General features: G+C 38.3%; 1 protein-coding gene across 1 annotated transcript in view; it reads left to right on the top strand.

Moving 5' to 3' along the window:
* The window catches only part of LOC110450131 (transforming growth factor-beta receptor-associated protein 1-like), a 44,906-nt gene that overhangs the window by 14,095 nt on the left and 9,010 nt on the right, over positions 1 to 21,801 (top strand). The window contains exons 17-21 of the mRNA XM_021497410.1: positions 1,105 to 1,205; positions 1,791 to 1,902; positions 2,220 to 2,380; positions 3,402 to 3,474; positions 4,664 to 4,854. Coding sequence (XP_021353085.1) covers positions 1,105 to 1,205; positions 1,791 to 1,902; positions 2,220 to 2,380; positions 3,402 to 3,474; positions 4,664 to 4,854 — 638 coding nt within the window. The remainder of the gene's footprint in view (positions 1 to 1,104; positions 1,206 to 1,790; positions 1,903 to 2,219; positions 2,381 to 3,401; positions 3,475 to 4,663; positions 4,855 to 21,801) is intronic.

Below are 21,801 nucleotides of genomic sequence, written 5' to 3'. Positions count from 1 at the left end.
ACTATATTTTCATATTTTATGGGCCAAAACTGGTTAATTGGACTTGGTTAATGTTTTTTTGGCAATTTTTTATGTGCAATATTGAATCACCACCATCAATACGCTGTTGACTATGTCACATTGTCTGTTGACTATGTCACATTGTCTGTTGACTATGTCACGTTGTCTGTTGACTATGTCACATTGTCTGTTGACTCTGTCATGTTGTCTGTTGTCTATGTCACGTTGTCTGTTGACTATGTCACATTGTCTGTTGACTATGTCACGTTGTCTGTTGTCTATGTCACATTGTCTGTTGACTAATGTCACATTGTCTGTTGTCTATGTCACGTTTTCTGTTGACTATGTCACGTTGTCTGTTGTCTATTTCACGTTGTCTGTTGTCTATGTCACGTTGTCTGTTGTCTATGTCACGTTGTCTGTTGACTATGTCACGTTGTCTGTTGACTATGTCACGTTGTCTGGTCATCTCTTCTTTTGAAATGTACAACATACTACGGTACAACAAAACCTTGTCATATTGCCACCATTTTTTCAAAGAAATATTGGCATTATAAAGGGGCTTGCAATAAATTGAGGGAAAGCCTAAAGGAATTCTTAAGAAAAACATAATTAAGGGGCCTTTAAATATGTTCGTACATTTTGGGATGGTTTAGTGTTGCTAGCTGAAATCAAGTATCATGCCCTGCTGTGTACAGAGCTAGAGCCCTTTGTTAATTTTTTATGTTTGTTCTTAAAGAGAGGGTATGGACTGCTCGAAGTAATTTGCTTTGTTTTCTTATGTTTCATGATTTTATTTGAGTCAGGTTATTGATAAGACAGATTTCATTCATTTCAGTTAAAATATATGTCATTCAATAATTGATATTCCTCAAATTTTAAAGCTTCATTGTTTTTTACTTCATGTGTTTTAAGAATCCTGTGTTTCACCAAATCTACAGCTGTACATAATTCAATGTCCCTAGGAACAAATTACATGATATAGGAAGAATTCTAACTCAGACTTTTGTTTCTTTACTTGACTTAATGTTTTACAATGTAGCACAATAATTGTTTAAGTGGGCGTCGCCTGAATTTGTAATACATGTAACATCCTGTTAACAGAAAGAGAAGTACCACACCCACCTTGCAGTGCTTTACCTGGATGCTGTACTACAGCTTATGAAAGAGAACAATGTTAAAAAAGAACATTTAGATATTGCCAGGTGAGAAAAATTTGAAGCATGCATGTATTTATTTCTCAGGATTTGTTCTTAATATTTTGGAATTGCCACAAAAATAGACAGTGCATTTGAAGCAAAACATATTTTAATGTAATTAAGTCAAAGACTGAATAAAAATATATAACAGATAAAGATTTAACACAGTCTAGAACACTAATATCCCCTACCAGAGAAAGAGATGTATAATAAGAGGTTCAGTATAAAACCTTGTATCCTCTACCAGAGAAAGAGATGTATAATAAGGGGTTCACTATAAAACCTTGTATCCTCTACCAGAGAAAGAGATGTATAATAAGAGGTTCAGTATAAAATCTTGTATCCTCTACCAAAGAAAGAGATGTATAATAAGGGGTTCAGTATAAAACCTTGTATCCTCTACTAGAGAAAGAGATGTATAATAAGGGGTTCAGTATAAAACCTTGTATCCTCAACCAAAGAAAGAGATGTATAATAAGAGGTTCAGTATAAAACCTTGTATCCTCTACCAGAGAAAGAGACGTATGATAAGAGGTTCAGTATACAACCTTGTATCAATTGATTAACTGTTAGAGTTTATTTGTGTTCCAGGTCTAAGTTACGGCACATTCTACAGATGTCAAATTTATATAGAGTACAGCTCATCCTCGGCAAGGTCAAACAGACTGATATGTATGCAGAATGTGCCATACTGTATGGAAAGGTGAGAATTGGGCCAGGTATCTTTATTTTGGTGTTGGTCTGTTGGTTATCCATTGTTAAATACCTCTATTTCAGTATTGGTCAATGGATTTTCTATAGACAATCTTTATCTAGGGATTGGTCAGTTGATTGTCCATTTCCAGTTATCTCTCTTTAGGTACAGTTTATTGGTCAGTTGTTTGATCATACGGTACTTGGAAACCTTTGACATGCATAGCTGTTCTACTAGTATATTTGAGATGAGTTTGTCGTTATTATTGCTATTGTGTTTGACAGCTGGAGGAAGTTTGTCATAATTATTGCTTTTGTGTTTGACAGCTAGAGGAACACGACAAGGCCCTGCGTATACTGGTGCACAAATTGAAGGATTATGGGGCCGCTGAAACCTACTGCCTCGTCAACTCTCAGGGCAAAGATCCTAGTGTTCGAAAGAGGCTATTCCATATACTGCTGAGTGTGTACCTCGACCCGTCCTATGAGTGAGTTTTAAAAGAATCTACAGTGAACTTTTAAGTTAATGTTAAATTACAAGACTTTATATTGAATTTGCAAAATGTACATCTTGTGTTTCTGAAAACTCCAACAAACTTATTATTCAAGTTCTATTGGTATCAGATGGCATTTGCTTGTGGGTTCTGTTGATTCAAAATCAACTTCATCTATTTGATTGCAATAGGTTACTCATTTATATATAACACTTACACATGCCCTCCAGTGTTGTAGTTTGATAAGGATCAAGGTAACTTACTCTTGTCACACTGCATGACCTCTGTTGTGAGGCAATACTGGTCATGAAATGTGAGTTAGGAAGAACTTAAAATATCCAAAACAATCACCCATTATTGTAATTGTTTCAATCTTTAATCACAATAGATAAAACAAAGACTGTCTGATCTGTCGGACCAACATCACTCTCTGTTACCGATCCCTGTACCAAAGCCATAACATGTACCGTAAAAACCCATGTAATTTGCGCACTTTTTTTTCAGAAATTTAATACCCAAAGTGGGGGGTGCGTAAAATACACAGGTATAGAAAATTTCAAGTTTTTTTTAAAACAAGGTAACTATGCATTGGGATCATTTGACTCGAGCACAGAACTTTTGTGAAAAAGTAATAAAGATGAAAGAAACCAGAAAGAATCACCAACAGCGTTCTGAGAGAAAAAATGTACCAGAACCTGACAAAGGTTTGAACCCTGGACCTCAATCCAGGGACTGTAGCTCTAACTTACTCAGCTACCCCCAAAGCCACACTACTGCTATATCTATATCAACATCAAGGGGACGGTACTGTACATACAAACACCTACAGTGGAGGGCTCTAGTGTTTTGCCTGCAGTGGGACAGGAATCCTTAATTGCTGTTTTATTTCACCATCTGGTGTTATTTAGATATTGAAATATAATTCAAATGGACATTTTTAAAAAAAATGAATATTTGAAATGTAAGCTTTAAGTTGTGAGAAAGTTATTTCATCACTGGGTTTCTGCTATTTCAGACAAAGAGATTCTCTGGTCCAGCCGGCTGTGACTCTGCTAAACAGCAATCTCTCAGAGTTTGATACTGTTAAGGTAAGTTATCTTTCAAGGTTACATAGGATTACAAAATCATTCAGTATAACACACCATCTGTCGGTAAACCTCACTATTTGTCAGTATAACACATCATCTGTCAGTATAACACATAACACACCATCTGTCAGCATAACATACCATCTGTCAGCATAACATACCATCTGTCAGTATAACACACCATCTGTCAGTATAACACACCATCTGTAAGTATAACACACCATCTGTAAGTATAATACACCATCTGTAAGTATAACACAGCATCTGTGAATAGGACACACCATCTGTCAGTATTACACATCATGTCAGTATTCCACCATCTGTCAATACAATACACCATCTGTGAATAGTACACACCATCTGTCAGTATAACATCCCATCTGTGAATAGTACACGCCATCTGTCAGTATAACACACCATCTGTGAATAGTACACACCATCTGTCAGCATAACATCCCATCTGTCAGTATAACACACCATCTGTCAGTATTACACATCATGTCAGTATTACACCATCTGTCAATACAATACACCATCTGTGAATAGTACACACCATCTGTCAGTATTACACACCATCTGTTAGTATAACACACTATCTGTCAGTATAACACACCTTCTGTCACTATGGGCGGATCGGTAAAGTGGTTTACACTCAGCCTTCCACGCAGGCGGTGGGGGTTCGATTCCCAAAGTTGTCGTACAAATGGACATTCATAGAAAGTCTTTTTCTCCTGTCCACACAACTCCAACAACCCAGGTGGATAATATATTGATCTGGGGTGGATGCTACGGTATCTGTGCTGTAGCATTCAAGTGCAGTGGCACTATAAATGGTGCCATTGGAAGCACGGTCCCACATTACATCTTCAGCACTCACACAGGCATACACACATAGGGAGATATTAACCAGGTAGCATAGGACTAGTAGCTAGCGCCTGATAAGGCATCTCCTGCGAATTCCTCATAAATTGTATTGATTATTGTATATGCTAATTGCATTAATTATATATCTATGTACTGTAAAGCTCTTTAGAGTGGCTTATTCTAGCTAGATAGGGGGCTATAGCAAATGCTGTATATATTATTATTACACACCATCTGCCAATATTACACACCATCTGCCAATATTACACACCATCTGCCAATATTACACACCATCCATCATTATAATGTGGTCTACTTGTTGTAGGTGATCCAGTCTATACCAGAAAACTGGTCTGTGAGTTTGTTGTCACAATTTCTGATGCGTACAGCAAGAAAAAGTATGAACTCTTGTCGAAATATCCGTATAGAACGGATGATGTCTCGAGGAGAAAATTTACAGGTCACCCAGAATTCAATAGAAATGCAACGTAACTATGTCACCATGAATGACGACAGGTGAGTGTATGTTTCCTATTTCTATGTCGTTGTACATACGGTACTTTGAGGTATTTCAGATGTGGTTATATTTTGGTTTATTTGGCACTAGGAGTGAATGAACCAAAATTAAACACACCAAAATGCCACAATACCCAATATTTAACTTTCGTGAGCTATATAATCACCGCCTAAGCAAAATGTAGATTTGATATTTCGAGCAGGATTAATACACATGGTCCAAAACACATCAGTAATGATATGAATTCATCTGAAGGTGTCCATACTCTTTGCTGTTATCCATTGTTTACTGGTAGTAAGTTGTGTTCAAGGCTATATGGGTAAGTCTGTCCCATTGCTAGCGATAGATGACACACAGATAAGAATACCTGTGTGCCCCAGTAAAGCCAGGTGAGATGAGATACAAAGAATGTATATTTGTAAAAGATGTGCATTGATTAGGTTGCCTTACAAGCGTCAACTGTAGGGAATTTCCCTTTAGCTTAGCGGTAGAGCATCGGGCTGGGGAGCCAAGGGTTGCGGGTTTGAGCCCCTGCGACGGCACTTTCTTTATCACTATTCCTCATCCTCCTAAAAACTGGTGCCGTTGACCCTCCCCGTTCAAGGTAGGAGAACCCTTGACGGGGAGTCAAAGAACCTGGGTTGGTGTTAGAAAAAAAGGGGGAATAGTGTAAAAGATGTGCATTGATTAGGTTGCCTTACAAGCGTCAGCTGTTGTGAATTTCCCTTTAGCTCAGCGGTAGAGCATCGGGCTGGAGAGCCAAGGGTCGCAGGTTCGAGCCCCAGCAACGGCACTTTCTTTATCACTATTCCTCGTCCTATTACATATTTATGGAATTATTGAACAGCTCGTACTTTAGAAACACATAGTAATACCCTGATAAACATTGGCTATATATTTATAGTCACTTTAAGTCAAAGAGTATAATCATGTAAGTTATGGCTTTCAAGTGTATTTTATTATTTCAAAATCTACCTGTAATTTGCCATAACCTTGAAGATTGATAGAGCAAATACATAACTTCAGGCATCAACACGCACCAAAATATTATGCTGTGGAATCATCAATGACAAGGTTTGATTTAACAAAATAACCACCAAATTTTGTGCGAAACACAAAAAAAAGTGTAGATGCCAAAATACCCCAAAGTAACTTAGTTCTGTGTATAAGCCTATAACATCATTTATGTGGGAAATTTGACCCCAATAGAATGAATAGAGTAAAGTAACCTCTAAATAGTGATAGCAGAAAATGTGTGCACTACGTACTACAAGGGAGCTCCCCTGGATCCTGAGGAGTGGGCGGGAGCCAATAATGCAAAGTAAGGGCATTTTTGCTTCAGATTCCTACTCCTAAATGGCTGTACAGATTGTAACCATATTTGGTTCGAAATATCAAAAAGGCGAGGGGATAAAAAACTGTTTAAATGAAGTTGATGTGACCCCTTGGGCTGGAAGGATGGGACTCCAAGAGAGGAAATTTTAGTGAGCAGCTGTACTATTTCAAAAGTACAAAATCCCTACTATATAACTTTTAAGATACGTTATGGACATGAAGAGACAAATGCATCCATGCTACCAGGATTGGTGCCAGATTCAGCCCCGTCCCAGAGGACTTACAAGTAGTTCCTGGGTCATAACATGGAATTGGTTGAAAACCTCACCCTATAACCACATTACTGCTTGCTGAGCATGACCTGAAGAGATAACACCCTTGGGGACTTGCAACAAGGCTAAACAAGGTGTAATTTGGGTGGTAAAGTCTTTTAAAGGGTACTCCTTCTGACCAGTAAATCTTATTAGTCCCCTACCTTTGGTTAAGGTTTTGGTTTAAGTTTTGTAATGGCTTACCATACACTTAATAATGATGTTAGGATGCTATGGATTGAAAATGGAAAATAATATTTTTTTTATTCAATTTTTGACATGCTTTCCACTTAACTATCTTGGCCAAAATCTGCAGGTTAAAGTTTGGGTTAAACTTTTGTAATGGATCACCGTTCACATGATAGGTTAGGATGCTGAGTTAGGATGCTGAGCCATGTTAGGATGCTGAGTTTATGTACAGAGGTTCTTTAGAGGTCTAACATTAATGTTGTACACATGGATATTCATAGAAAGTGTTTTTCTCCTGCCAACACAACTCCAACAACCCAGGTGGAGTATAAATTGGTCTGGGGTGGATGGGGTATCTGTGCTGTAGCATTCAAGTGCGGTGGCACTATAAATGATGCCATTTGAAGCACGGTCCCACATTACATCTCCAGCACACACGCAGGCATACACATAGGGAGATATTAGCTAGGTGGCATAGGACTAGTAGTTAGCACCTGATAAGACTGTGACTTTATCCTTTGAATCTTACTTTTAATGTTATTATTTGTCTCGCCGCCACGTAGTAGTGGAAGCTAGACTAAGGCACGACGGAAAAGTATAAGTGCTAGACAAACCAAACTTGGACCGTAAATGCATCTTATGTAGTTCATCTCAACCCATGCATTACATGCTGGATGCGGCCTACCTTTCATGGTCCATTGACTTTGTCGGCATCTCCTTTTTTGCGTTTAAGTTATGTAAGTGCTAAACCAACCAAACTTGACATGTGCAGAGGGGTAAAGGCGAGACATATCAATCTGAATGGCATGTTATTAGAGTATTGCCGTTACATGTATTGCATAAATATCCAGGTGAGCAAAATAGACCCTCTGGACCTCTTGTGTGTATTAATCGGAAGAAAAACAGTAAGTGTTTAAAGCCAACATGTTCTTCTTATTCCCCGACTCCAGACAAACATGGCATCTGAAAGATTTAATTTGAGTTTCAATCAAAGATATACTTAAAAGTACAAATGATCAATGCATACCTGCTTGTTTAAAACTGAAATTTGTCATGATGTTATTAATAACAGGACGAGGAATAAAAATCTAATTAAAATGATAGATCAGAACTCACTATTTTTGACAGATTCATTAATTCTGTTAGTTTGGTTTGGTTTGCCGTTAGTATATGTGGTTTTACATAAAGGTCAGGCAATGCTGTGTACGGTATTCTGTCAGGTGATTCATTAAACAAAAGGCATCTGGTAATGATACCTAAAGCATAATGACTGCATCAATTTTATTAAAAGTGATGCATTTTATCTAAAGAAATATTATCTCTCCATCCCAGATCTACAAGCATTTTTAAATTCAAGGATTTAAATATCCTGTTATGAAATATAGTTTCTTTGTCTGTACAGTAAAACTGTTTTTGTTCAGTCTGTCACCCTTGAAAACTATTCAAAGATCAAAACAGTCTCACTGATTGGATACAGAGCTGTTGGTCCCTTGTCACCTGACGTATCCCTTGTTTGACTGACTGAGCGCTAGTACGGGGGGATATATTAACCTAAATGTACCCAGACTGAGTGCAATAGTTTGCCCCAAATGTACCCCTGACCGACAAAGTGCAGTATTTTGCCCCAAATATACTACTGACTGAGCACACAACATACTGTATCATTTCTGATATTAGCCCATGCTCTAATACCCCACCCCTCCACTTGGGGCAAAAATGTCCTAAAAGTTTTGAATTTTGAAGATATTCCCATTTAAAAAAATCGCCCATTCCCCTTTTGACATGGTTTCTATGTAACCCAGAAATTGTCCTCTTTAGCTTTGATTCTACATCTAATTATAACATTTTACAGATAAATACACATTAGGTCAATAAACAGTAACAAAGAGCACCAAAAAGTACTTGCTGGAGTCAATTTTGTTAGATTATATCAATCCGTAAAAAATGTAATAATTACTAGCGACGGTTTAAAAGTGGTGTAGCTAGTAAGCCGATATACTCGGCTTTGTCTGAATAAAGGTTTTCCTTTACATACAATGCATTTTAAGTGTACAAGTATGGGTGCTACTCTTTGTTTGGGCCTCCACACTCTGACAGTGCCACTGACACCATTAGATAGTAGATTTTACTGAACATAAACGTTGCGTCTAAAGCTGGATTATCACCAGACCCAACCATGGTCTGTTAACAATACATAGGACTAATATAGCGCTTGATTTTCACAATTCTAAATTATGTCTCCAATAATTACCCCTTTCCCTAACTTCATGATGTGTGATTGGCAACAATGACTCCAATAACAGCCCACCCCCTACATGCGTTTTTTTTCTTTTTTTCTAGTAATATATTCATCCTGGCTATTATTAGAGTCAGTACTGAGTAATGGCAATTAATTACCCCAAAGTATGCCCCTGACTTAGAGCAATATATTACCCCAAATATACCCCTGACTTAGAGCAATATATTACCCCAAATATACCCCTGACTTAGAGCAATATATTACCCCAAATATACCCCTGACTTAGAGCAATATATTACCCCAAATATACCCCTGACTTAGAGCAATATATTACCCCAAATATACCCCTGACTTAGAGCAATATATTACCCCAAATATACCCCTGACTTAGAGCAATATATTACCCCAAATGTACCCCTGACTTAGAGCAATATATGACCCCAAATATACCCCTGACTTAGAGCAATATATTACCCCAAATGTACCCCTGACTTAGAGCAATATATTACCCCAAATATGTCCCTGGCTTAGAGCAATATATTACCCCAAATGTACCCCTGACTTAGAGCAATATATGACCCCAAATATACCCCTGACTTAGAGCAATATATTACCCCAAATGTACCCCTGACTTAGAACAATATATTACCCCAAATATGTCCCTGGCTTAGAGCAATATATTACCCCAAATATACCCCTGACTTAGAGCAATATTTTACCCCAAACATGTCCCTGGCTTAGAGCAATATATTACCCCAAACATGTCCCTGACTTAGAGCAATTAATTACCCCAAATATGCTCCTGACTTAGAGCAATATATTACCCCAAATGTACCCCTGACTTAGAGCAATTAATTACCCCAAATATACCCATGACTAAGAGAAATATATTACCCCAAATATACCCCTGGCTTAGAGCAATGAATTACCCCAAATATACCCATGACTAAGAGCAATATATTACCCCAAATATACCCCTGACTTGGAGCAATGAATTACCCCAAATATACCCCTGACTTAGAGCAATTAATTACCCCAAATATATCCCTGACTTAGAGCATTTAATTACCCCAAATATATCCCTGACTTAGAGCAATTAATTACCCCAAATATACCCCTGACTTAGAGCAATTAATTACCCCAATTAATTAACCCAAATATATCCCTGACCTAGAGCAATTAATTACCCCAAATATACCCCTGACTTAGAGCAATTAATTACACCAATTAATTACCCCAAATATACCCCTGACTTAGAGCAATTAATTACCCCAATTAATTACCCCAAATATATCCCTGACTGAGAGCAATTAATTACCCCAAATATACCCCTGACTTAGAGCAATTAATTACCCCAATTAATTACCCCAAATATACCCCTGACCTAGAGCATTTAATTACCCCAATTATATCCCTGACTTAGAGCAATTAATTACCCCAAATATACCCCTGACTTACAGCAATTAATTACCCCAATTAATTACCCCAAATATATCCCTGATTTAGAGTCATTAATTACCCCAAATATGCCCCTGACTTAGAGCAATATATTACCCCAAATATACCCCTGACTTAGAGCAATTAATTACCCTAAATATATCCCTGACTTAGAGCAAATAATTACCCCAAATATACCCCTGATATTGAGCAATTAATTACCCCAAATATACCCCTGACTTAAAGCAATAAATTACGCCCAATGTATACCTGAATACATGATATATATATATATATATAAATTGCTCCAAATGTACCTGGGCAAATAGATTATCACCTAATGTACCACAGACTGTGATCAATGAATTACTCTCAATGTACCCCCGAATACAATGCACTCTTCCTTTAAAAAAAACACATTTTGTTGTATACTTTTTATATGTGTGCCCTAAGCTTGATTTAGTATTTACTGCTAACATGAGCGTCACAGATCAAGGGTATCCCTCGTGAAAAGCTTATCTATTGTTGTGTGTATTCATCTCAAGTTCAACTCCATAATAGCAAATAGACAGCTTACAACTAAATCAGTTTTTTATATCACTACAATGGGAAAAATCCTGAATATTTTATGTCAGGATATTTTCATTGATCTTAATGAATTCCAATGTCAATCAATCAATTGTCAACATTGATGTGGCAGTCAGGGACCAGTTCTTACAAGGTAGGCCAGCTTAAGCATTTTTTTTGCCAAATTTTCGTTCATTTATTTATTTTTAATTTGTGCAGATCTATGAGTGAATATTTTGTGAATGTTAACAAAGAAATAATCAGAGATTTTGTTTTCATTTTAAATTTTAATAATTGTTAAAATACCGACGGTTTGGAATTTATTTTTACATGTACTTAAACTGACAGGACTTGTACGACCTGGCTTCACAGTAACACTGCTGCCTTACTCATTGATGAATAGAGAAACATCAATGTAGTGAATGGATTTTATTAACTTCCTAGTAGATCACCTGAAACGTGTACAAGATTTTCCCAGGACTTACTGAACTTTTGAACAATGAGAGAAAAGGAAATTGCATTTTGATAAATACCAGGTACAGATTTACACCCCAGGATAAGCCTACCCATTGTAACATCAAAAAGCTGAAAGGGAGGAGGGAACGTTAACTTAATAATAGACTGCATTTTTAAACCTCCCAAACAACTTTAGTTCTGAATAATTGAGCGACCCCAACATATGTGAACACATTTGTCACATGACTTTCTCTGTTGCAAAAAACCTACAACCATCCATTTAACCTTAAATTGTATTTGATAGCAATGATATACTGGAGGAAAAGAGACATTTCTCAAATCACCTGGTATTCTTTGATGTGATCACCCGATCAGAGGACTTTAAAATAGTCACTATCAAGATTTCAAATAATCGGGTATTTACTCATCTTAGTTGTTTTCAATACCGGTAATTATTGGCATGCTAAAAAAATGTTGTAATGCATTAATAAGCATATACACTAGACTGGCTATATAGCTACCAGCCCCTAAGTTTTTATGAAGAATTTGTCAACTGCATTTTACTACTAGCTTATCTCCCCCTAGTTTAGAACTTGGGATCAGACATCCAAGTGATCAAAATTATTAGAGTTAATCTTTTTCTAAATAGTTTGATATTCTAGAAATGGCGGCCAGTCTTTGTACAAACCATATGAAACATTCCAAAAAGAAGGATTTACTTTACAGAAAGCAGGCTTTAGGAGTTGCTGCTCTGTCATTAGTTTTATGTACTGATTGCCTTTAACCCTTTCACCACTCTATACCATAATGGACCCACCCAGATCAACTTATGGTAGAGTTTATTGCAGTGATGTAGGGGTGAAAGGGTTAAGAATCCCTGTTCCACTACCAGAAAATGTAACTATGAATGTTGACAATATAGGTAGCTATGATAAATCGTTCCTGAAGAGACATCTTATGCCTCAAGCTCCCTTTCTTGAAAAAAATTGATGAAGATGGAAGAAACAAAAACAACAGTGTTCTGAGCTTAAAAATACAGTGTCACGATTCTTATGGTATCTTTCCCTTCTTATACTTTAATAGTTATATGAGTTCGTGATTTCTGTAGGATCTGTTCAGGTGGGTTCTGGTGAGAATCCATTATATAAGGGATATATACATGTAGGCGGATCTCAAAATTTTTGTGAATCCCACAGAAAAATCCTTAACCCAAGACCAAAACACCTGTGCCTCAAAAATTACTCTGGTGCCCTGTATACATGTATTTTGGGAAGAGTCCAACTTCCTGGTATGTAGTGTATATGTCTGTATACAGAAGTATGTCACAGTTAGGGTCCCTGTCACAGTTAGGGTCGCTGACACACAGCAGTGTTGTTTACTTGTCAGCCAATCCAACCCCTGTTATACTTCCTCATTTGACATCAGAGAGTAAAAATGCGGAAAAAAATATGACAGATTATTTTATATAGGAAACATAACCACATCATTTATCAGATGTAAGGCGAAACGAATATGGATAACAAAAAAAATGATAAAAATTATCTGTAAGATCTCTTAATATACAGGAACCTTACTACACTTGTATTACCCAGGTTCGGTGGTATTGTGAATATTTGTTTCTTAATATAACCATGACAATTTCCCCCTACCATAAATCCTATAATATAACCATGACAATTTCCCCCTACCATAAATCCTAAAATACCACCATGACAATTTCCCCCTACCATAAATCCTATAATAATGGCTAGATCATTTCCACCTTGCCATATATCGTATTTCCTCTTTGCGTATTGCAGAGTTATCTTCTCTTGGGAACAGGTATTGATTGTTACGTCATTGGTTTGTGCGAGAAAATTACGTCGTTTTCTCAAAAATTGATGACGTTACTCTCACAAACAAGTGACGTAACAATCAATACCTGCTCCCAAGAGAAGATGACTCTGCAATACGCAAAGACGGAATAGCAGGATATTCGGTGGGGGTGATATTTTCACGATTGATATGTGAATATGAACTGCTAAATAATAAGACAAGCATAAAAATGAACTGCGCTGATAAACTTCATAACTGCAATAATGTAGTCATGAAATTGGGTGCATGAAAATTTAAGCCTGCATAAATAACATACTATTTGACATCTGATAATAAAATTATGACAATTTCTCCCTTGCCATATACATCCTATAATATAATATCTATAACATTATAAATACAAGGTGGTTGGGTGGCGCAGTGGATAAAGACCATTTGCCTTTCACCAAAGCAGCCAGGGTTCGATTTTCTGATCAGACATGAAAAGGTATGGGGTCACCTGCCCGACCACGTGGGTTTTCTCTGGGTACTTAGGTTTCCTCCCACAATAAGACTCCCCGCATGCTAACATCCGGGTCAACAAGAGTGATTATTATTAGTTGTGAAAACTTGTTTCATAATTGTTGTAAAATAAATAAAGTTTATATTTATATAAACAGCATTATAAATCTTGGCAATTTCCCTCTTGCTACGTACTGTATGTCCACATGCCTGTTTGTGTGATTTTAGTGCTGCCACCTGATGCAGTGTCACACAAAACAATCTTCTAAATATCCGTGATTCCCAGATCCCCCGGTATGTCTAGAGAGGTGATCTCGCCATTACTTTTTTGTAATGAAATAGCTGTGGTGAAGAAAGTGTGTTGATTTATTGTCACTGCTATCTTGGTTTCTGCCGACACACCTAGTAATTAATACACTGACAATTTTGTATAAATATTTATTAAGTTTGAATGATATTGACATCAGGTATGTTGTGTCTGAATTGATATCCGCCCTTATTATAGCCAATCATGGGCCTGGACGCTTGCAAGAAAGCACGGCAGGCTTACTGGTAGGAAAGTATGAAACGATTCTATGCAAATAACAGTGAGATTAGGGGCCTCAAATGGCAAGTTGATTCTCCATATGATTTAATATGTGCAAAGAACTTCAAGATGTTTCCCAAGTTCCCGATTTAAAGGGACCAAGCGCTAAGTTAGAGATAATTTGTATCATATTCTTAAAGCATGTACATCTGCATATATTTTATGAATAAGTATATTTGTAAGAAATCAAATGAAACCACCACTAGCTACTTTTGTGAGGGTCAATACTTATATCATGCTGTTCCAAAATATAACATCACAATGGTTAGTCAGTGAAACCTGACTTATCTGACACCTGAATATTCCAAGTCGTGTAACATTAAGTTGACCAGACTTTTAATGTTAAGATGACCAGACTTTGAATGTTAAGATGACCAGACTTTGAATGTTAAGTTGACCAGACTTTTAATGTTAAGATGACCAGGCTTTAAATGTTAAGATGACCAGACTTTGAATGTTAAGTTGGACAGACTTTCAATGTTAAGATGACCAAAGATGTTATATTAGGTTGACCATACTTTTGATGTTAAGTTGACCAGACTTCTGATATTAAGATTACGAGACTTTGAATGTTATGTTGACCATACTTTCAATGTTAAGTTGCCAAAACATGTAATTATAAATCAACCAGACATGTTTATGTTAAGTTGACAGATGTGGAATGTTAAGTTGACCAGACATGATATGTTGAATTGACCAGACATGTTTATGTTAAGTTGACAGATGTGGAATGTTAAGTTGACATTCATGTAATGTAAGTATACTAAACTTTAAATTTTAAGTTGACCAGACTTTTTAAAGTTTAATTGACCAGATATGTAATGTCAAGATGACCAGACATGTTGTGTTTAGATGACTAGACATATAATGTTAAGTTGACCATACATGTAATATTAGATTGACCAGATGTATAATGTTTTGTTGACCAGATGTGTACTGATATCTAACATATCTACACAGCCTACACACAGCCGTTTGTCAAATTCTTACCTCGCTTTGTCAAGAGGTTCTGAAAGGACTCTGCATGTAATTCAGATAAGGGACCCTAGTTACCTTATGTCCCTGATAACATTCTATTGCCTGCCATATTAGGAGGGATCTGGATGGGAAGGGATTCGAGTAATTTGCTGCCCTTGATTGGCTGTGTAGACAGCTTGGTGTGTGATAGTTGAAGAGTACCTGGGACATTCCGAGTGTGCTGGGACACACAGATATTTTTATTGTTCTGTTGTGTCGGGATGTCTGTGGGGGTGTTGTCTGGGATGTGCAATGGCTAATAAACTTCATCCCATCTTGGCGACTAATCACGTTAGTCCGCAAAAAAAACCAGATTTTTTTGTCATCTGATGATTTTTTTCTGCGGTGACATTTGTGTTTTAGGTAGTGACTCACACAGTCTGAACGTTTTTTTGGTGTTGTATCTTTTTATTTTTTTGACAATAATTATGTGATGATTCACATGCCACAATTAGGGAGATCTATGGGAGTTTAGGGGGGACCATATAGACGTCACTACACATACCAACCCTACCACTCCACTCATACTGAAGGGATAAGTACTTCACTTGTATCTGATACTTTGCAACTTGAACATTTTGGCAATTTTTAGCATCAAAGCTATGAAGTTTGTGAAGCGTCATAGATAGAATGTTTATGTCTGAATCATGGCTAGGATGTTTATAGTGTCATAGTTACTAGGTGAGAAGCTTTACAGCTAGGATGTATGTATCTTCAAAGCTATTTTGACAGAATCTCCTATCTTCATAAAACCTCAAAGAGGACATAAAACCTCAAAGAGGACATAAAACTGTAAACAAATCAAATCAAAACATAGCTTTAGCTTCATGGCTACGGTGTTAAGATGGACCCTATTTAAAAGATCACGTATATTTTATTCTGATTGTTTTAAAAGTAAGAGAAACATGTCCTGTTTACAGTAAAAAAGATAAATTTGTAACCATAAGCTGAAGTCTGAAATACACCAGACCAGTGTAGACCATGAGCTGAAGTCTGAAATACACAAGACCAGTGTAGACCATAAGCTGAAATCTGAAATACACCAGACCGGTGTAGACAATAAGCTGAAGTCTGAAATACACAAGACCAGTGTAGACCATAAGCTGAAATCTGAAATACACCAGACCGGTGTAGACAATAAGCTGAAGTCTAAAATACACCAGCCCAGAGTAGACAATAAGCTGAAGTCTGAAATACACCAGACCAGTTTAGACCATGAGCTTAAGTCTGAAATACACCAGACCAGTGTAGACAATAAGCTGAAGTCTGAAATACACAAGACCAGTGTAGACAATAAGCTGAAGTCTGAAATACACCAGACCAGTTTAGACCATGAGCTGAAGTCTGAAATACACCAGACCAGTGTAGACTATAAGCTTAAAGCTGAAATACACCAGACCAGTTTAGACCATGAGCTGAAGTCTGAAATATACCAGACCAGAGCAGACCATAAGCTGAAGTCCTGAAATACGCCAGACCGGTGTAGACCATAAGATGAAGTCTGAGATATACCAGACCAGTGTAGACCATGAGCTAAAGTCTGAAATATACCAGACCAGAGTAGACCATAAGCTGAAGTCCTGAAATACACCAGACCGGTGTAGACCATAAGATGAAGTCTGAGATATACCAGATCAGTGTAGACCATAAGCTGAAGTCTGAAATACACCGGACCAGTGTAGACCATAAGCTGAAGGTTGAAATACACCAGACCAGTGTAGACCATAAGCTGAAGATTGAAATATACCAGACCAGTGTAGACAATAAGCTGAAGTCTGAAATATACCAGACCAGAGTAGACCATAAGAGGAAGCCTGAAATACACCAGACCAGTTTAGACCATGAGCTGAAGTCTGAAATATACCAGACCAGAGTAGACAATAAGCTGAAGTCTGAAATATACCAGACCAGTGTAGACCATAAGCTGAAGTCTGAAATACACCAGACCGGTGTAGACAATAAGCTGAAGTCTGGAATACACCAGACCGGTGTAGACAATAAGCTGACGTCTGAAATACACCAGACCGGTGTAGACAATAAGCTGACGTCTGAAATACACCAGACCGGTGTAGACAATAAGCTGAACTCTGAAATACACCAGACCAGAGTAGACAATAAGCTGAAGTCTGAAATACACCAGAGCAGAGTAGACAATAAGCTGAAGTCTGAAACACACCAGACCAGTGTAGACCATAAGACAAAGTCTGAAATACACCAGACCAGATTAGACCATGAGCTAAAGTCTGAAATATACCATACCAGAGTAGACCATAAGCTGAAGTCTGAAATATACCAGACCATTGTAGACCATAAGCTGAAGTCTGAAATACACCAGACCAGTGTAGACCATAAGCTGAAGTCTGAAATACACCAGACCGGTGTAGACCATAAGCTGAAGCCTGAAATACACCAGACCAGTGAAGACCATAAGCTGAAGGTTGAAATACACCAGACCAGTGTAGGCCATAAGCTGAAGTCTGAAATATACCAGATCAGTGTAGACCATAAGCTGAAGTCTGAAATACACCAGACCAGTGTAGACCATAAGCTGAAGCCTGAAATACACCAGACCAGTGTAGACCATAAGCTGAAGTCTGAAATACACAAGACCAGTGTAGACCATAAGCTAAAGTCTGAAATATACCAGACCAGTGTAGACTATAAGCTGAAGTCTGAAATACACCAGACCGGTGTAGACCATAAGCTTAAAGCTGAAATACACCAGACCAGTGTAGACCATAAGCTGAAGTCTGAAATACACCAGACCAGTGTAGACCATAAGTTTAAAGCTGACAGTGCAATTTAAAAAGCTTTCAATTGAGATTTAAAAAATAAAGTATATAATTTTCAGGTTTTGAGATCTTCCCCATCTCTTCCGACTATAGTTTCTAAGGAAGTGCCGACATTTTAGTTTTTCCTTAATAGGTAACGATTATGGGTCTCGCTGGGTATAAAAAGTGCACTACCCGTCGAACCGGTTATCATTCTATAACTGACTGTCTTGCGATTCAATGCACTGTGCACCCTGATCGGCAATAGATATCAAAAAATCAAACACACTCACCTGAAGACTTTGAAACACTGCCAAGCTGATTCATCATTTACATCACTTAAATGAAAAAACAATCCAAAAGTTGGTCTCTGTTTAAATAGTGTTGAAGGCATGGCAGTCTAGTGGTAGGACGCCGGGCTCGTGACCAAAAGGATTGCGGGTTCGAGTCATGGCATGGCACTGCGTTGTATCTTTGAGCAAGACACTTTACTCTGCTTGTTCCAGTCTACTCAGCTGTAAATGAGTATGTGGTTGGGTATAGCTAGAATTATTGAAAGCTAGCTGTGAGCGCCGAAATGTCAGCACCGGCTGTATACTCCCCAGGGAGTTGTGAAAGATATTGGCTGGTTGCAAAGGCCCTATAACCACGGATAATAATTTGTGAACCTCTTTGAGACGACCTACAAACTAGGTTGTGATAAAGCGGTATATAAGAACCAAGAATTATTAGGGCCCAGTATCGGAGATACGGGTGCCCTATAGTAATCACTCTGTCTGTCTGTCTGTCTGTCTGTCTGTCCGTCCACAGATTTTGTTTCTGGCTGATAACTTTAGTATTTATTGACCAATGTACATGAAACTTGGTCAAGATGTTCAGTTCACAAAAATACACATTGAGGTAAAAAGTCAAGTCCAAAGGTCAAGGTCATTAGGTTCAAAGGTCAAGGTCAAATTTTACATCTTTTCACTGATGAACATTTTGTTATGACATTATGAAGCAAAGTTGATCAGAATAAAACAAGGAGTCAACTGACCAAAGGTCAAGGTCATCGGGTCAGGGGTCAAGGTCAAATTTTGTAGCTTTTCACTGGTGAACATTTCGCTATGACATTATGGAGCAAAGTTGTTCGGAATTAAACAAAAAGACACACTGAGNTGTTATGAAGCAAAGTTGGTCGGAATTAAAGAATAAGTCAACTGACCAAAGATCAGGGTCGTTGGGTTAATGGTCAAGGTCATTTGGGTCCAAAGGTCAAAGACAAAGTGGATCTCTGACTTTGACCCTGGCTCTTGATGGAGGAGGTATATAAGGTGAAATAAAACAAATCAAAGCTAACAAATGAGTATTGCACCGGTATTTACATTTCTGTTAGCCCAGCAAATATGGAGGTGGAAGGAAACAAGACTCACATCATAGTACATGTAAAATGTATATTTTGCTTCCTTGCGATTTTTTTTGAAGTCCAAATGTCAAACGTCAAGCTCAGCTATATGGGCAGATTGCTTCTTGATGATTATGGGGGATATAATTGCCACAAGACGGGGCCCTTACTGACCTGTCAGTGTTCTAGTTGTTATTATCATTATTAAAATATTACTTTAAAAGGAGAAGTAAACTGGTTTTTGTAGATAAAGCATGTGAAGTACTTTCACTTCTGGTATAATTTATCTTTGTTTCTTGTTTTTCTACATTTATTTAATTCAAATATCAGTTGTATACATTATCAACAAACTTGAAGCAATTTTCATGTATATTTCAAATTTTCATCAATGAGTTCTTTAGGAAATATTGGTGAATATCCTCAATAAACCTTTGTATAAAATGGTATACAGCTGTAGATCACTTAAGTACAATGTGTCTGGTATAATTGATGCTATCATATCCTATAAACGAGCAGACAGTTACTTTCATAACATGCTTGGGGCCAAAGTGAGTAATTAATTGGCCATGTGGCCATGTGGGTTAGTCATCAACCCTGTGCATTAATTATCTAGAATTGGAGGAAATCACTCAAATTTGCATATGATTGTACAATTTTTTTGTTTTAACCATTGAAGTTATATCATTGAGACTATGTATCATCCAAACCACTACACCAATTGTTCCCCTAAATCACTGGCTGGATAGGGGATTAGTGGGCCAATCTGTCACCTAAACCACTGACTGGATAGTGGGCCATTCTGTCACCTAAAACACTGGCCGAATAGTGGGCGAATCTGTCTCCTAAACCACTGACTGGATAGTGGGCCAATCTGTCTCCTAAAATACTGGCCGAATAGTGGGGGAATCTGTCTCCTAAAACACTGGCTGAATAGTGGGCCAATCTGTCTCCTAAAGTACTGGCTGAATAGTGGGCCAATCTGTCTTCTAAACCACTGACTGGATAGTGGGCCAATTTGTCCCCTAAAACACTGACTGAATAGTGGGCCAGTCTGTCCTCTAATAAAATGGCTGGATAGTGGGCCAATCTAACCCCTGAAACAATGGCTAGATAGTGGGTCAATACGTCCCCTAAAACACTGGCTGGATATATATAGTGGGCCAATATGTCCCCTAAAACACTCATTGAATATTATGGGTGCATCTTTCCTCTCGGCCTGTCTCCCAAAGCACTGACTGGATATAGTAGGCCAATCTGTCTCTTAAAACACTGGCTGAATAATGAGAGCATCTTATCCCCTTTCTCCTCAAACACTAGCTGGATGGCTGGATAGTAGGCCAATCCATTTCTTAAAACACTGGCTGGATATATAGTTGGCCAGACTCTGTGTCCCCTAAAACACTGGCTGAATAGTGAATCAGTCTGGCTCCTAAACCACTGACTGGATAGTGGGCCAATCTGTCCCCTAAAACACTGGCTGGATAGTGGGTCAGTCTGTTCACTAAAGCACTGACAGAATAGTGGGCCAGTCTGTCCCCTGAAACATTGACTGGATAGTGGGCCAATCTGTCCCCTGAAACACTGACTGGATAGTGGGCCAATCTGTCTCCTGAAACACTGACTTGATAGTGGGCCAATCTGTCTCCTGAAACACTGACTGGATAGTGGGCCAATCTGTCCCCTGAAACACTGGCTGAATAGTTGGCCAATCTGTCTCCTAAACAACTGACTGGATATTGGGCCAATCTGTCCCCTAAAATACTAGCTGGATAGTGGGCCAATCTGTACCCTAAAACACTGGCTGGATAGTGGGCCAATCTGTCTCATGAAACACTGACTGGATAGTGGGTCAATCTGTCCCCTGAAACCCTGACTGGATATTGGGCCAATCTGTCTCCTGAAACACTGACTGGATAGTGGGCCAATCTGTCCCCTGAAACACTGACTGGATAGTGGGCCAATCTGTCCCCCGAAACTTTGACTGGATAGTGGGCTAATCTGTCCCCTAAAACACTGGCTGAATAGTGGGCCAATCTGTCCCCTAAAACACTGACTGGATAGTGGGCCAATCTGTCCCCTGAAACACTGACTGGATAGTGGGCCAATCTGTCCCCTGAAACACTGACTGGATAGTGGGCCAATCTGTCCCCTGAAACACTGACTGGATAGTGGGCCAATCTGTCCCCTGAAACACTGACTGGATAGTGGGCCAATCTGTCCCCTGAAACACTGACTGGATAGTGGGCCAATCTGTCCCCTGAAACACTGACTGGATAGTGGGCCAATCTGTCCCCTGAAACACTGACTGGATAGTGGGCCAATCTGTCCCCTGAAACAC

The sequence above is a fragment of the Mizuhopecten yessoensis genome, unplaced genomic scaffold (genome assembly GCF_002113885.1).
Source record: "Mizuhopecten yessoensis strain PY_sf001 unplaced genomic scaffold, ASM211388v2 scaffold4999.3, whole genome shotgun sequence".
NCBI classification, from domain to species: Eukaryota; Metazoa; Mollusca; class Bivalvia; order Pectinida; family Pectinidae; genus Mizuhopecten; species Mizuhopecten yessoensis.
Note: the sequence above shows the minus strand (reverse complement) of the source record. Positions and strands in the feature narration are given on the sequence as shown.